Genomic DNA, 17,412 nt, shown 5'->3' with positions numbered 1-17,412 from the left:
GCCATCTCTGGCTCCTACAGGTGTGTGTGTGTGTGTGTGTGTGTGTGTGTGTGTGTGTGGAGACAAGGCCATCTCTGGCTCCTACAGGTGTGTGTGTGTGTATGGAGACAAAGCCATTAGGACTCTAGCCAGGGTTAGCTCCTACAGCTGAGACAAGGCCACATCTAGCTCTTACGTCTGTATGTTTGGAAAGGTAAAGGCTGTGTGTCTAACCAGCCAATGCTGTCCCCAGCTTCACGTGGTCTTCGTCCCGGTTGGATCGCCAGCTCATCACAGCGATGAGTGGCCAGGCGGTGGAGGCGTTCGACAAGCTGTTCCGTGATCTCTACCTAACCTCCAGGAGCGTATCTCTTTCCAAGGTGCAGCTGGGGGAGAAGCCTGCCCCTGAGCCTGCCCTCTCCGCTCCCGCCCCCTCCCCCACCCTCGGCAACCGTCGCCAGGAAACTCATCAACCCCAAATACGCCTTGGTTACAGCCCACGCCAACGCTAGCCCCGCCTCCTCCGGCAACCTCAGCAGCAACAAGAACTCCACCCCCCAGAATACAGTGGGGCTCCTGGTCAAGGGGCGTGTCCGGGAGCCTGTGGAGGCCCCGCCCCTCCATCCCGGCTTGGCCAATCTGGAGAAGGTGTACCTGGTGGCGTACCTGCCCACCTGGCCGGAGCCCGACCCCGCTGGGGATGTGATCGGGTTCATAAATGTGCGCGGGGGATCCCGGCCCCTCCAGGCTCACCTGCAGAGATCCCAGCAGTTTGAGACGAGTCAAGCCGTGCGCTTCAGTTCCCCCTTCACCCCCCCCCGCCCCCCCAGAGCTGCCTGATGTAGCCCTGCCCCGCACACACACCGCCACACACACCACTGACACACACACTGCAGATACACACACCTCTCCAGACACACACACTACAGATACACACACCTCTCCAGACACACACACCACTGACACACACACTACAGATACACACACCTCTCCAGACACACACACCACTGACACACACACTACAGATACACACACCTCTCCAGACACACCACACCACTGACACACACACTACAGATACACACACCACTGACACACACACTACAGATACACACACCTCTCCAGACACACACACTACAGATACACACACCTCTCCAGACACACACATTACAGATACACCTACACACACAGAGTCTGACACACACACTGCCAGCCCACAAGCCCCTCCCATCCCCAAACCACGCACAATGCAGTTGCTCATAAGCCCCGCCTCCTCCCTGCTGCATGGCCAACCACAAGTCGCTGTGGTCCCTAGGACCGACAGCCAATCAGGACAATCACAGCCTGCCTCAGTCAGCCAATTACCAGCCCAGAAGCTCCCCGACAGACATGGTGGGCTCCATGACAGCGATGATGCCAGCAGCACCAGGGTCCTGTGTGACCAGACCGTCACCAGTGCCTCCACCATCTCCACGGCGTCAGACGAGTACTATGAGTGCAACGAATCAGAGCCCAGCGAGGAGGCCTCTCACGGGGTCACCACGGGGTCGGGGCGGGACCGGCTTGGTCATCGCCACGGAGACGGGGTCAACATGATGGCACGCTTCTCCCAGAGCATGCTGGACCTGCGTCCTCACAGACAATCGGACAACAGTGCAACAGTCCTCCACCAATCACAACAGAGGATCAGCCAGACTGGCCCACTGCAGTACAGGCACATAGGACAGGTGAGGGACACACATACACACACACACACATGCATAAAGATGCACACTCACACACACTAATCCGCACACCCACAGACAGGGTTCCTAGTGGTGTGAAAGAGGCCGTAGGGGTTGGGTGTGTCTTGGCTGCCAGGGCATGCCACTGTTTACACTAGCCAGCCCTGCCCTGTGTGTGTGTGTGTGTCTACATGTGTGTGTGTGTGGTGTTGATGTGTGTGTGTGAAGTTGATTTGTGTTTGTTACGAGTGTGTGTGTGAAGAGAAGTATGAATCACAGAGACTGTTCGAGCACTAGTTTATAAAATACACCAGTACTGCAACAGGAAATGACGCGTTGACTGGGACAGAAGTTTGAGTGAAAGATAAGAACTTCAAACCCCTGGTCGCAGTGTAGTCAGAGCAAGGTAAACACTATAATTAAGCACCAAAATTTCAGCGGAAAGAGATATATCCCCATAACATTTCCTTAGATCCGATAACAGCAGTTAGTGACCGTCATCAAGGAACACGTAGTTAAAATGTCGATATCTCTTTATCATCTGAGTGTGTGTGTGTGTGTGACTGTGTACCTATCTAAATGTGTACCCGAGTGTGTGTGTGTGACTGTGTACCTGTCTAAATGTGTACCCGAGTGTGTGTGTGTGACTGTGTACCTGTCTAAATGTGTACCCGAGTGTGTGTGTGTGTGAGTGTACCTGTGTAATGTGTGTGTGTGTGTACCTGAGTGTGTACCTGAGTGTGTGTGTGTGTGTACCTGAGGGTGTGTTTGTACCTGTGTGTGTGTGTGTGTGTGTACCTGGGTAGAGAGCCCGGCTCACCATGCCAGGGAGGATGATGAGGATGAAGGGCAGCATCTTCAGGTAGGAGGCCAGGATGGAGGCTCCTTTCACATGGCTCAGGTTTTTAGCAGACAGGGACCTCTGGACAATCACCTGCACACACACACCATGCACACACATACTAAGATATTTGTGTGTATGTTTAACCCTAACAGTGTGTGTGTGTGTGTGCGTGTAGTTGTTCCATAGCTCCAGGTCTCCAGGAAGGGACGGCAGGTCGAGGGGCGGAGCCAAGGTGGTTATTGCCAAACCAGGAAGCTTTCACCGCCCCCTCAGAGCAGCGGGCCCTGTGATTGGTGGACACCGCTACTGGCAGGGCCAATCCCTGCAGACGAACCGTGGACGGTTGCCCCTGGATACGAGCGGCAGCCGGTCGCCGGTCCGACACAGCCCCGCCTCTAAGAGGAGTGGTCTCTCCTCTGGCCACACATCCCCAGCGCGCCCAGCCAATCAGACGGCCCTGCAGGGCTGGTCCTTTTCTAAACTGACCAATCTGAAGCACTTGAGGGGGCGGGACCAGGGCGGGGCCTCAATGAAGAAGGCGTCACTAGGCAACAAAGAGGCCAGCTAGCGTCGGCTGAAAGGTTGCTGAGCAACAGTGTTGTGGTGTTAAATCTGAATGTGATTTTGTTGGGGGGTGTTGCTATGGCATCAATATGGCGTTGATAAGACGTTATTGGTGAATTTGTATAATAATAAGGTGTTCATGTAGCAAATGCTTTTAGCAAAAGCATTGCATGGGGGATTTGAACCTACAACCTCTAGATTTGAAGTCCAATGCTCTACCCTCTGAACTCTCATGTCTTTGGTGTCAGTTTGAGTCTTCCTGCTGGTGGATGTCCCCCCCAGGCTACTGTACTCCTGGTAATATGGGGGTGGGACTTACATGTTGATCTGACCAAAGGTTGCTGAATAAAATGACTTTTATTGTATACCCATATGGTGTGTGTGTGTTAGTGTGTGTAAGTGTGAATGAGTACCTGGTCAGGTGTGAGTGTGTACCTGGTCGGTGCACCAGTACCAGGTGGCCAGGATGGTGAGCCCCAGGGTCATGCCTGGCCAGGGGAGGTCTCCGCTGGAAGCGTCCCTGAACAGGTGCATGGCGTCGGCCCGGGGAAGGTGGCAGCTACTGTTGGGGATGACCTTGGAGGGCACGGCCGCAGCATACACACGCTCCAGGTTACCATAGCCACCGATCTTGTTAAAGGCTGCAAATACACACACACAGACACACGTCATTGGGGTGTGTGTATACATATGTGTGTGTGTGTATATGTGTGTGTGTGTGTACCTGTGATGGTGAGGATGATTGCTCCTATGATCATAATGAAGGTTTGCAGAGTGTCTGTATAGATGACTGCAGCCAGCCCACCTGGAGAAGAGGGGGAGGGGAGGGGGAGGGGGAGGGTAGGGGGAGAAGAGGGGGAGGGGGAGGGGAGGGTAGGGGAGAAGAGGGGAAAGGGGGGAGGGGAGAAGAGGGGGAGGGGAGAAGAGGGGGAGGGGGAGGGGGCAAGTTAGTTTGATGAACATAAAAAAACTATCTTGAAATGAATGTGGTCTTTTTCACTTTTTGTTTGTGAACATCTGTGTTTATTTCTGCAAAATTCCTCTCATTGTCCCGCCTGGCACCTGATTGGTTCTAGAGACCAGCCAGATGACTGAGGTCGTTAGGGTTAGGGTTAGTGAATGTCGTTAGGGTTAGGGTTAGTGAATGTCGTTAGGGTTAGGGTTAGTGAATGTCGTTAGGGTTAGGGTTAGTGAATGTCGTTAGGGTTAGTGAATGTCGTTAGGGTTAGTGAATGTCGTTAGGGTTAGGGTTAGTGAATGTCGTTAGGGTTAGTGAATGTCGTTAGGGTTAGTGAATGTCGTTAGGGTTAGGGTTAGTGAATGTCGTTAGGGTTAGGGTTAGTGAATGTCGTTAGGGTTAGGGTTAGTGAATGTCGTTAGGGTTAGGGTTAGTGAATGTCGTTAGGGTTAGGGTTAGTGAATGTCGTTAGGGTTAGGGTTAGTGAATGTCGTTAGGGTTAGTGAATGTCGTTAGGGTTAGGGTTAGTGAATGTCGTTAGGGTTAGGGTTAGTGAATGTCGTTAGGGTTAGGGTTAGTGAATGTCGTTAGGGTTAGTGAATGTCGTTAGGGTTAGGGTTAGTGAATGTCGTTAGGGTTAGGGTTAGTGAATGTCGTTAGGGTTAGTGAATGTCGTTAGGGTTAGGGTTAGTGAATGTCGTTAGGGTTAGGGTTAGTGAATGTCGTTAGGGTTAGTGAATGTCGTTAGGGTTAGGGTTAGTGAATGTCGTTAGGGTTAGGGTTAGTGAATGTCGTTAGGGTTAGGGTTAGTGAATGTCGTTAGGGTTAGGGTTAGTGAATGTCGTTAGGGTTAGGGTTAGTGAATGTCGTTAGGGTTAGTGAATGTCATTAGTGCTCCCATGTGGGGGAGCAGGACACACCCACTTCAGGATCCATTTAATGGGCGAGACAAATGATGACATCATTATTATAATCATCCATAACCTATTATAACATTATTATTATAATGATGTGCTAGACCGTTAGACCTCAAAGAAATCTGAGTTTCCATCATTCTGAGTGTGTGTGTACCTGCAATGGTGTACAGAGTGTGTGCGCGTGTGTGTACCTGCGATGGTGTACAGAGCGTGTGCGTGTGTGTGAGTGTGTGTACCTGCGATGGTGTACAGAGCGGTCACCAGCAGCATGAGGACAGTGGACAGGTAGAGGTTCCACCCCAGACACACCTGGACGAACAGAGCTCCAGAGTATAGGTCTGTCTGGAGACACATAAAGGATGAGAGTGTGTGTGTGTGTGTGAGAGTGAGTGAGTGAGTGTGTGTGTGTGAAAGTGTGTGTGTTCTTACTGAGATCTTGGTGAAGACAGACAGCATCAGAGAGAGGACAGACAGGTAGGTACGGATCCTCTCTCCTCCAAATCGGCGGCCGAGATATTCAGGCATGGTCACAATCTAACACACACACACACACACAGCCAGGGTGTGACTCCCTACAGGGTTAACCCTAACCCTAATAATGTGACCCAATCGTACACACACACACACACACACACAGCGAGGGTGTGACCCCTACAGTGGAATTTCCAGGGCGAGGTTTCTGGAAGGTGATTCCAGCTTCACCTGATGAACAAGCCTTGACAGGATAGACAGTCCTGCAGGAAGGGTGTGGTGTGTGTGTGAGTATGTGTGTGTGTGTGTATTCACGGGTGTGTGTTTCTGTATATGTGTGTGTGTGTGTGTCTAGACAGATACACTTTATTAATTCCTGAGGGGGATTATGACATCACATGGAAAAAGACTAGTAAATAACATCAGGTACGGAACAAATGTGGAACCTGAAATACAAATCATACAAAGTATACGCTATACATATATATACACACAGCATTATAAGTACTCAGTAATCAGAAGGCTGCCGGTTCGATTCTCAGCCGTGCCAAAAAATGACGTTGTGTCCTTGGGCAAGGCACTTCACCCTATTTGCCTCAGGGGGAATGTCCCTGTACTTACTGTAAGTCGCTCTGGATAAGAGCGTCTGCTAAATGACTAAATGTAAATGTAAGTACAGCTACTGTAAATATATAATGTTCTATAAACACTACTTGTATAAATATATATATTCTGTCCTAGAAGAATCCCTACTGTGGATGATTCCTGTCAACCCTACTCACCCCTGATGACACATAGACGGGGACAAAGACCCAAGCCAGAGCCAGCAACACATAGGTAGCCTGGGAGGAGGACAGGAAGAGAATAGTGGAGGGGAGAGGAGGAGAAGAGAAGGGAGGAGAGTAGAGGAGACGGGAGGAGAGGAGAGGAGGAGATGAGACAGGAAAGGAGAAGGGGAGAGGAGGAGAAGAGAGGGGAGGAGAGGAGAGGAGAGGAGAGGAGAGGGGAGGGGAGGAGAGGAGAGGAGAGGAGAGGAGAGGAGAGGGGAGGAGAGGGGAGGGGAGGAGAGGGGAGGAGAGGAGAGGAGAGGAGAGGAGAGGAGAGGAGAGGAGAGGAGAGGGGAGGAGAGGGGAGGAGAGGAGAGGAGAGGGGAGGGGAGGAGAGGAGGAGAATAAAAGACCGGATCAGAAAGGGGTAAGGCCGAATCCCAATACCTCCCCTTACCCCTTCCCCTTACCCCATCCCCTTACCCCTTCCCCTTACCCCATCCCCTTACCCCATCCCCTTACCCCATCCCCTTAACCCATCCCCTTAACCCATCCCCTTAACCCATCCCCTTAACCCATCCCCTTACCCCTTACCCCTTCCCCTTACCCCATCCCCTTAACCCATCCCCTTACCCCATCCCCTTACCCCATCCCCTTACCCCTTCCCCTTACCCCTTCCCCTTAGTTTTGCGCGTTCCCCTGAGAGCTAGTCCCAATACTCTTTTGGAGCTAGGGGTAGGGCTAAGACTAAGGGGTATACACCCATTAAAACCAAGTAAGATCGGGAGCTTACTTGAAACCTAGGGCTATGTGAAAACTGCGCGACCGGCAACAATGGCGGCCAGATCATCCAGAGAGTCCAATAAATGCAATCGGCTTAATGATAACAGTCTTATATGATGACAGTCTTGTTTTGTGTTATATACAGTCATGAACATATATATTTGCAACCATTTTCCTAATTGAAACGTTTCAAAAAATCGCTAGTTTGGTACGTTAATGTGACAGTGCTGAATTGCACAACAGTCCCGCATTTCTTTGACTAGCATGTCTACAGTTTTAAGTAAACTCCATTAGCAGCGAATTTCGTTTAATATCAGTGCATAACACCACTTGCTTTGGAAATATCGATACGTGCTAGATGACGTACCTGTAACCAAGTGGCGTCCCATTTCTTAGGGATATGTAGCCCTTAACCCTCAGTTTCGAGGGCCAAGGGCTAGGGGTAAACTAAGGGCTAGGGGTAAGGGGAAGTATTGGGATTCGGCCTTAGTCAGGTACTCTGGTACTATTCTGGTACCTAGTTACAACTCAGGTACTCTGTCTCCACCTACCACTTTGCTGCTGTCATTACACACCTCATCTGACTTTTTATGTGAGTGTGAGTGTGTGTGTGTGTGTGTGTGTGTGTACCTACGTTCCACTCGAAGCCGGCCACAGCAATGCCCCCAGCAGCTCCAGTCCCTGCCAGCCCGATAAAGAGACCGGACCCCTCGGAGCTGGCAAACAGAGACGCCCCGATCTACACACACACAAACACACATATACACATATATATACACACACACACATATACACAAAAATATACACATATACACACATGCATACAGAGAGGATGTGATTCACTGACCACTGGTGACATTGGCTGTAATAACCCCTGTGTAGTTAATCCCTGCATGTATGGGTTAGGATTAACCCCCTATGGCTCAGGGTTAATCCCTGCATGTATGGGTTAGGGGTTAACCCCTATGGGTCAGGGTTAATCCCTGCATGTATGGGTTAGGGTTAACCCCTATGGGTCAGGGTTAATCCCTGCATGTATGGGTTAGGGGTTAACCCCTATGGGTCAGGGTTAATCCCTGCATGTATGGGTTAGGGTTAACCCCTATGGGTCAGGGTTAATCCCTGCATGTATGGGTTAGGGGTTAACCCCTATGGGTCAGGGTTAATCCCTGCATGTATGGGTTAGGGTTAACCCCCTATGGCTCAGGGTTAATCCCTGCATGTATGGGTTAGGGGTTAACCCCCTATGGCTCAGGGTTAATCCCTGCATGTATGGGTTAAGGTTAACCCCTATGGGTCAGGGTTAATCCCTGCATGTATGGGCTAGGATTAACCCTAGTACAGCCCTTAATTTACTCCGTTAGGAGTGACACAACACTTTACAAAATCCCCCCAAATCTTTTTTTAAAGGCTGTTAAAAAATCTCTGTTTTAAAAATTGTTTTGCACACACACACAGAGATATGAACACACACACACAGACACCAGCACACACACACAGAGATATGAACACACACACAGACAGACACCAGCACACACAGAGATATGAACACACACACACACACCAGCACACAGTCTTACCGGCCACCAGGCCATGTCTCGCCCAGCCAGGAAGTATCCACTCAAAGTGTTTCTGCTCACCCTGCAGGAGGACTAGACACACACACACACACAGAGCAGGGTTACACACACACACAGAGCAGGGTTACACACACAGAGCAGGGTTACACACACAGAGCAGGGTTACACACACAGAACAGGGTTACACACACACACACACAGAGCAGGGTTACACACACACAGAGCAGGGTTACACACACACAGAGCAGGGTTACACACACACAGAGCAGGGTTACACACAGAGCAGAGGAGGGTTACACACACAGAGCAGGGTTACACACAGAGCAGAGCAGGGTTACACACAGAGCAGGGTTACACACACACAGAACAGGGTTACACACACACACACAGAGAGCAGGGTTACACACACACAGAGCAGAGTTACACACATAGCAGGGTTACACACAGAGCAGAGCAGGGTTACACACACACAGAGCAGGGTTACACACAGAGCAGAGCAGGGTTACACACACACAGAGCAGAGTTACACACACAGAGCAGGGTTACACACAGAGCAGAGCAGGGTTACACACACAGAGCAGGGTTACACACACACAGAGCAGGGTTACACACACACACACAGAGCAGGGTTACACACACACACACACAGAGCAGGGTTACACACACACAGAGCAGGGTTACACACAGAGCAGAGCAGGGTTGCACACAGAGCAGAGCAGGGTTACACACACACAGGGAGCAGAGTTACCCAGATGCCAACAGCCAGGTTGAGCAGGAAGTAGGCAGCAATGACGATGATGTCAGACACGCTGAAGGACTGGGAGAGAGCGAAGAACTGGGTGGTGGAGTTGGACATGCTGACACACACACACGCACTCTAACACCCTCTGACACACACTCTAACACACTCTAACACCCTCTGACGAACACACACACACTAACACACTAACACCCTCTGACACACACACTAACACCCTCTAACACCCACTGATACACACACACACACTAACACACTCTAACACACACACTCTGACACACACATACACTCAAACACACTCTGATTCACACACACTCACAGGATCCACACACACTCTTAAACAGTATTTAACACACTCTTGCAAAGTTAAATGCTGTGCACACAAACTTTTAAACACAGAACATACACTCAAACACAGATTGCTATTAATATCAGTTTCTTACACTAACAACACACTTTAACTAGCAACATAAATTGACTAGCAATCTGACACACTGTAACTTGCAACATACACTGACTAGCAATCTGACACACTGTACCTAGTAACATACACTGACTAGCAATCTGACACACTGTAACCAGCAACATACACTGACTAGCAATCTGACACACTGTAACCAGCAACATACACTGACTAGCAATCTGACACACTGTACCTAGTAACATACACTGACTAGCAATCTGACACACTGTAACTAGCGGTCTCAACGCCCAAAGCCAAAACGCTCTAAGACTGAACACTCAATGAAACACCCTAAATAAACCTACCGTATGGGACATTTAATGGACACTGCAACACACACACACATTACTTATTACACTGCACTGACAAACATATTAATAGACACCATCAAACTCCATCAAATTATGAACACACACAATCCCCCACCTACCACACATTACATGCGTAAATTGTCCACACACCAAAAGCTTGAATCTTCCCCCCACACACACACACACACACAGCACCACCAACCAGGTCAAAGCCCTCTCTGACTGAGGTCCACACCTGGGAGAGAGGCAGAGGCAGTTCTGAGTGTGTGTGTTTGTGTGTGAATGTGTTTGTGTGTGACTGGGGGCAGTTCTGAGTGCGTATATTGATGATTAAACACATCAGTTTAATGTGGCGCCTGTGTTTGAGAGAGGGTGTGTGTGTGTGAGTAAAAGAGTGTGTGTGTGCGTGAAAGAGTGTGTGTTTAAGAGAGAGAAGCAGTGCTGACACAGACACATACAGCTAATGGAGCGTAACTGAGAGTGTGTGTGTGGTGTGGTGTGTTCATGTAAGTAGAGTGAACCTTAGCCCATCACATAATGCCCTGAGAACAACACACACCATATACACACCTACCATAGACATACACACCATACACAAGGGTAAATTATTCTCTTCTACTAAAGACAGAAGTAATCAGAGTCCAAATCCAACTTCACAAGAAAATCACACACTTCCTCAGCAGGGAACACAAACACACACACACACTCCCTCGAAAGGGAACACACACACTCCCTAAGCAGGGAACACACACACACACACTCCCTCGAAAGGGAACACACACACTCCCTCAGCAGGGAACACATACACACGCTCCCTTGACAGGGAACACATACACACACAGATGTGGAAGGAATAACAGTGGTGTGCTCATGTCTTTATAACAGTGGTGTGCTCATGTCTTTATAACATTGGTGTGCTCATGTCTTTATAACATTAGTGTGCTCATGTCTCTATAACATTAGTGTGCTCATGTCTTTATAACAGTGGTGTGCTCATGTCTCTATAACATTGGTGTGCTCATGTCTTTATAACATTAGTGTGCTCATGTCTCTATAACATTGGTGTGCTCATGTCTTTATAACATTAGTGTGCTCATGTCTCTATAACATTAGTGTGCTCATGTCTTTATAACATTGGTGTGCTCATGTCTTTATAACATTAGTGTGCTCATGTCTCTATAACATTGGTGTGCTCATGTCTTTATAACATTAGTGTGCTCATGTCTCTATAACATTGGTGTGCTCATGTCTTTATAACATTAGTGTGCTCATGTCTCTATAACATTAGTGTGCTCATGTCTCTATAACATTGGTGTGCTCATGTCTTTATAACAGTGGTGTGCTCATGTCTTTATAACAGTGGTGTGCTCATGTCTTTATAACATTAGTGTGCTCATGTCTCTATAACATTGGTGTGCTCATGTCTTTATAACATTGGTGTGCTCATGTCTTTATAACATTGGTGTGCTCATGTCTCTATAACATTGGTGTGCTCATGTCTTTATAACATTGGTGTGCTCATGTCTTTATAACAGTGGTGTGCTCATGTCTTTATAACATTGGTGTGCTCATGTCTTTATAACAGTGGTGTGCTCATGTCTTTATAACAGTGGTGTGCTCATGTCTTTATAACAGTGGTGTGCTCATGTCTTTATAACATTGGTGTGCTCATGTCTTTATAACAGTGGTGTGCTCATGTCTTTATAACATTGGTGTGCTCATGTCTTTATAACATTAGTGTGCTCATGTCTCTATAACATTGGTGTGCTCATGTCTTTATAACAGTGGTGTGCTCATGTCTTTATAACATTGGTGTGCTCATGTCTTTATAACAGTGGTGTGCTCATGTCTTTATAACAGTGGTGTGCTCATGTCTTTATAACATTAGTGTGCTCATGTCTCTATAACATTGGTGTGCTCATGTCTTTATAACAGTGGTGTGCTCATGTCTTTATAACAGTGGTGTGCTCATGTCTTTATAACATTAGTGTGCTCATGTCTCTATAACATTGGTGTGCTCATGTCTTTATAACATTGGTGTGCTCATGTCTTTATAACATTGGTGTGCTCATGTCTTTATAACATTAGTGTGCTCATGTCTCTATAACATTAGTGTGCTCATGTCTTTATAACAGTGGTGTGCTCATGTCTCTATAACATTGGTGTGCTCATGTCTTTATAACATTAGTGTGCTCATGTCTCTATAACATTGGTGTGCTCATGTCTTTATAACATTAGTGTGCTCATGTCTCTATAACATTAGTGTGCTCATGTCTTTATAACATTGGTGTGCTCATGTCTTTATAACATTAGTGTGCTCATGTCTCTATAACATTGGTGTGCTCATGTCTTTATAACATTAGTGTGCTCATGTCTCTATAACATTGGTGTGCTCATGTCTTTATAACATTAGTGTGCTCATGTCTCTATAACATTAGTGTGCTCATGTCTCTATAACATTGGTGTGCTCATGTCTTTATAACAGTGGTGTGCTCATGTCTTTATAACAGTGGTGTGCTCATGTCTTTATAACATTAGTGTGCTCATGTCTCTATAACATTGGTGTGCTCATGTCTTTATAACATTGGTGTGCTCATGTCTTTATAACATTGGTGTGCTCATGTCTCTATAACATTGGTGTGCTCATGTCTTTATAACATTGGTGTGCTCATGTCTTTATAACAGTGGTGTGCTCATGTCTTTATAACATTGGTGTGCTCATGTCTTTATAACAGTGGTGTGCTCATGTCTTTATAACAGTGGTGTGCTCATGTCTTTATAACAGTGGTGTGCTCATGTCTTTATAACATTGGTGTGCTCATGTCTTTATAACAGTGGTGTGCTCATGTCTTTATAACATTGGTGTGCTCATGTCTTTATAACATGGTGTGCTCATGTCTTTATAACAGTGGTGTGCTCATGTCTTTATAACATTAGTGTGCTCATGTCTCTATAACATTGGTGTGCTCATGTCTTTATAACAGTGGTGTGCTCATGTCTTTATAACAGTGGTGTGCTCATGTCTTTATAACATTAGTGTGCTCATGTCTCTATAACATTGGTGTGCTCATGTCTTTATAACATTGGTGTGCTCATGTCTTTATAACATTGGTGTGCTCATGTCTCTATAACATTGGTGTGCTCATGTCTTTATAACATTGGTGTGCTCATGTCTTTATAACAGTGGTGTGCTCATGTCTTTATAACATTGGTGTGCTCATGTCTTTATAACAGTGGTGTGCTCATGTCTTTATAACAGTGGTGTGCTCATGTCTTTATAACAGTGGTGTGCTCATGTCTTTATAACATTGGTGTGCTCATGTCTTTATAACAGTGGTGTGCTCATGTCTTTATAACATTGGTGTGCTCATGTCTTTATAACATTAGTGTGCTCATGTCTCTATAACATTGGTGTGCTCATGTCTTTATAACATTGGTGTGCTCATGTCTTTATAACATTGGTGTGCTCATGTCTCTATAACATTGGTGTGCTCATGTCTTTATAACATTAGTGTGCTCATGTCTCTATAACATTAGTGTGCTCATGTCTCTATAACATTGGTGTGCTCATGTCTTTATAACATTAGTGTGCTCATGTCTTTATAACATTGGTGTGCTCATGTCTTTATAACAGTGGTGTGCTCATGTCTTTATAACATTGGTGTGCTCATGTCTTTATAACAGTGGTGTGCTCATGTCTTTATAACAGTGGTGTGCTCATGTCTTTATAACAGTGGTGTGCTCATGTCTTTATAACATTGGTGTGCTCATGTCTTTATAACAGTGGTGTGCTCATGTCTTTATAACATTGGTGTGCTCATGTCTCTATAACATTGGTGTGCTCATGTCTTTATAACATTAGTGTGCTCATGTCTCTATAACATTAGTGTGCTCATGTCTCTATAACATTGGTGTGCTCATGTCTTTATAACATTAGTGTGCTCATGTCTTTATAACATTAGTGTGCTCATGTCTCTAGAGAGTGAATGAATCCGCTGTAGTTGTGACCTGTGTCTGCATTAGCCAGAGGAGCCCCTGACTGATTCTATTGCTGTCTCGTGTCGCAACTCCAGAACCTAGACTGAAGTCGCACCATTAGTGGAGACCATTTGTTCTTCCACATCACACACACACACAGCCCAGTGGGTCTTGTCTGTTTATTGAGTGAAACAGATGGTGCCTGTGTCTGGCGTCAAACACACTCAACCGTCAGATACACACACCATCAGAAACACACACACTCAACCATCAGACACACACACCATCAGACACACACACACACACTGAACCATCAGACACACACCATCAGACACACACACACTCAACCATCAGATAAACACTCAACCATCAGACACACACTGAACCATCAGATACACACTCAACCATCAGACACACATTGAACCATCAGATACACACTCAACCGTCAGACACACACTGAACCATCAGATACACACTCAACCATCAGACAAACACACCATAAGACACACACACACACACTCAACCATCAGACACATTACTCAGATAGAATGTGTAGGTGTGTGAGGCGGACTAACCGTGTTCTCCTCAACTCGTGCAGAGAGAAGGTGGAGCGCAGGGACATGTTGGACTCAGGGTGGAGGGACCTCACTGAGATAGCAGAGTCAGAGCGCCGTGGGGTTCCCATGGGGGGCTGGGGGACAGGGGGCGGGGGAACAGGGGGACGGGGGGACAGGTCACAAGACAACAAACACAGCTGTGCTCTACATACATGTGGAGAGTGTGTGTGCGTGTGTGTGAAGCAGTGTGTACTTCCTGTTCCAACACAAACACTGCCCTTCCTGTTCCAACAACTTAACCACTGGCACTTCCTGTTCCAACAACACAAATATTGCCACTTCCTGTTCCAACACAACACACACACAGCAATTTCCTGTTCCAACACAACACAAACACTGCCACTTCCTGTTCCAGAACAACACACGCACTGCAATTTCCTGTTCCGGCAGTGTGTGTGTGTGGCAGTGTGTGTGTGAGGCAGTGTGTACTTCCTGTTCCAAAAACACAAACATTGCCACTTCCTGTTCCAACACAAACACTGCCACTTCCTGTTCCAACAACACAAACATTGCCACTTCCTGTTCCAACACAACACAAACATTGCAATTTCCTGTTCCGGCAGTGTGTGTGTGTGTCAGTGTGTGTGTGGCAGTGTGTAATTCCTGTTCCAACAACACAAACATTGCCAGTTCCTGTTCCAAAACAACACAAACACTGCCACTTCCTGTTACAACAACACAAACATTGCCACTTCCTGTTCCAACACAAACACTGCCACTTCCTGTTACAACAACACAAACATTGCCACTTCCTGTTCCAACACAACACAAACCCTGCCACTTCCTGTTACAACAACACAAACATTGCCACTTCCTGTTACAACAACACAAACATTGCCACTTCCTGTTCCGACAACACAAACACTGCCACTTCCTGTTACAACAACACAAACATTGCCACTTCCTGTTCCAACAACACAAACATTGCCACTTCCTGTTCCAACACAACACAAACACTGCCACTTCCTGTTACAACAACACAAACATTGCCACTTCCTGTTACAACAACACAAACATTGCCACTTCCTGTTACAACAACACAAACATTGCCACTTCCTTTTCCAACAAAACAAACACCTCAACCCCCTCTAAGTCACACACACAAACAAATGGTAAATACTGCAACAACAATGTAATGTGTGTACCTGAGCAGGATGTGTGTGTGTGTGTACCTGAGCAGGATGTGTGTGTGTGTGTGTGTGTGTGTGTGTGTGTGTGTGTGTGTACCTGAGCAGGCCATCAAGTGTGGGCTCCTCTCCTCCTGTGAGCACTGGCGTTCTTTCAGCAGGAAGGAGATCACGCTTGTAACACGCTGTAGAGGAGCAGTACACCAGCACACACAGCTCCATAACACTGCTGTTCTCCTGCCTGGAGACACACACACCTGTTAACTCACCTGGAAACATACACACCTGTTAACTCACCTGGAAACACACACACAGCTCCATCACAGTGCTGGTCACCTGCCTGGACTCACACGTACACAAACATCTGTTAACTCACCTGGAAACACACGCATGTACACATGAGGGGCTGGGCAGGGGTCAGAATGACCATGCAAGTAACAAGTACTTTATAAAACTAAACTTTGTAAGAAATGAAAGGACTCAATAACCATTCAGTTAAAACTGAAATTCTCTCAGACAACATACTAAAATGCTTTTATTTAAAAGAATATCCATAGTAATTGTGCTTTTCTCTGGTCTCTGCGCCCCGTTATCTCTTAAAGGGGAAGATACACATTTTAACTGTGTACATGAGCACATTTTACTAGTATAAGTGAGCACATTTGACTAGTATAAGAAACATTTTTGATTGTTTAATATGAGAGCTTTTCAGTTACGTAGGTGAGCCTATAATGTTTCAATGAGAATGTTTGTACTTTTTATTTGTGTGAATATTTTAGTTATGTAGGCCTATGTAAAAGCCTTTCACTTGTAAGTGTTTGTGGTTTTCAGTATCCCTTACCAGTACAAGTTCAAGTATTTTATTTGTCAGGTACACAGAACAACACAAGGTTAGACTGGGCACTAAAATTCTTAAGACAAGACAACGCAAGCACCTGGCACCTTCACCAACACCATTGATGAGTAGGGGTGCATGCTCTTCCTCCTGCCGCCTCCTATAGTCCACAATCATCTCCTTGGTCTTGCTGATGTTAAGAAAGAGGTTATTGTCCTGACACCATGATGTCAGGGTGTCAACCTCCTCTCTGTAGGCTGACTCATCACTGTCAGAGATGAGGCCCACGATGGTTGTGTCATCAGCAAACTTAACAAGGAGGTTGGAGCTGTGCGTTGCCACACAGTCGTGGGTGAACAAGGAGAACAGGAGAGGGCTGAGCACACAGCCCTGTGGGGTGCCTGTGTTGGTGATCAGTACAGATGAGGTGCGGTCACCGATTCTCACCACCTGTGGCCTCCCCGTCAGGAAGTGGAAGATCCACTTGCAGAGGGAGGTGCTTAGTCCCAGGTCCACAAGCTTGGAGACCAGTCTGGAGGGGATGATGGTGTTGAATGTAGAGCTGTAGTCAATGAACAGCATCCTCACATATGTATTCCCCTTGTCCAGGAGGGAGAGAGCGGTGTGCATAGTCAGAGCAATGGCATCGTCTGTAGACCTGTTGGACCGGTGTGCAAACTGGGTCCAGTGTGGGGGGCAGCGAGGAGCAGATGAATGATTTAACTAGCCGCTCGAAGCAC

The 17,412-nt window shown here is 47.1% G+C and overlaps 2 protein-coding genes across 2 annotated transcripts in view; one reads left to right on the top strand and one right to left on the bottom strand.

Moving 5' to 3' along the window:
* LOC124481806 (protein FAM83G) overlaps window positions 1-910 on the top strand; it is a 4,489-nt gene extending 3,579 nt beyond the window's left edge. Inside the window, 2 exon segments of the mRNA XM_047042053.1 lie at window positions 233-397; window positions 399-910. Coding sequence (XP_046898009.1) covers window positions 233-397; window positions 399-819 — 586 coding nt within the window. The 3' untranslated portion in view covers window positions 820-910.
* slc5a10 (solute carrier family 5 member 10) overlaps window positions 1-8,655 on the bottom strand; it is an 18,907-nt gene extending 10,252 nt beyond the window's left edge. The window contains exons 1-8 of the mRNA XM_047042054.1: window positions 8,585-8,655; window positions 7,639-7,743; window positions 6,237-6,296; window positions 5,413-5,517; window positions 5,220-5,325; window positions 3,833-3,913; window positions 3,544-3,749; window positions 2,499-2,634 (exon numbers count right to left, since the gene is read on the bottom strand). Of these exons, the coding sequence (XP_046898010.1) occupies window positions 2,499-2,634; window positions 3,544-3,749; window positions 3,833-3,913; window positions 5,220-5,325; window positions 5,413-5,517; window positions 6,237-6,296; window positions 7,639-7,743; window positions 8,585-8,599 (814 nt within the window). The 5' untranslated portion in view covers window positions 8,600-8,655. The remainder of the gene's footprint in view (window positions 1-2,498; window positions 2,635-3,543; window positions 3,750-3,832; window positions 3,914-5,219; window positions 5,326-5,412; window positions 5,518-6,236; window positions 6,297-7,638; window positions 7,744-8,584) is intronic.
* Between the last annotated feature and the right edge of the window lie 8,757 nt (window positions 8,656-17,412).

Source organism: Hypomesus transpacificus, chromosome 19 (assembly GCF_021917145.1).
Source record: "Hypomesus transpacificus isolate Combined female chromosome 19, fHypTra1, whole genome shotgun sequence".
Classification (NCBI taxonomy): Eukaryota; Metazoa; Chordata; class Actinopteri; order Osmeriformes; family Osmeridae; genus Hypomesus; species Hypomesus transpacificus.
The sequence above is the reverse complement of the archived record's forward strand: the minus strand, read 5'-3'. Positions and strand labels throughout refer to the sequence as shown.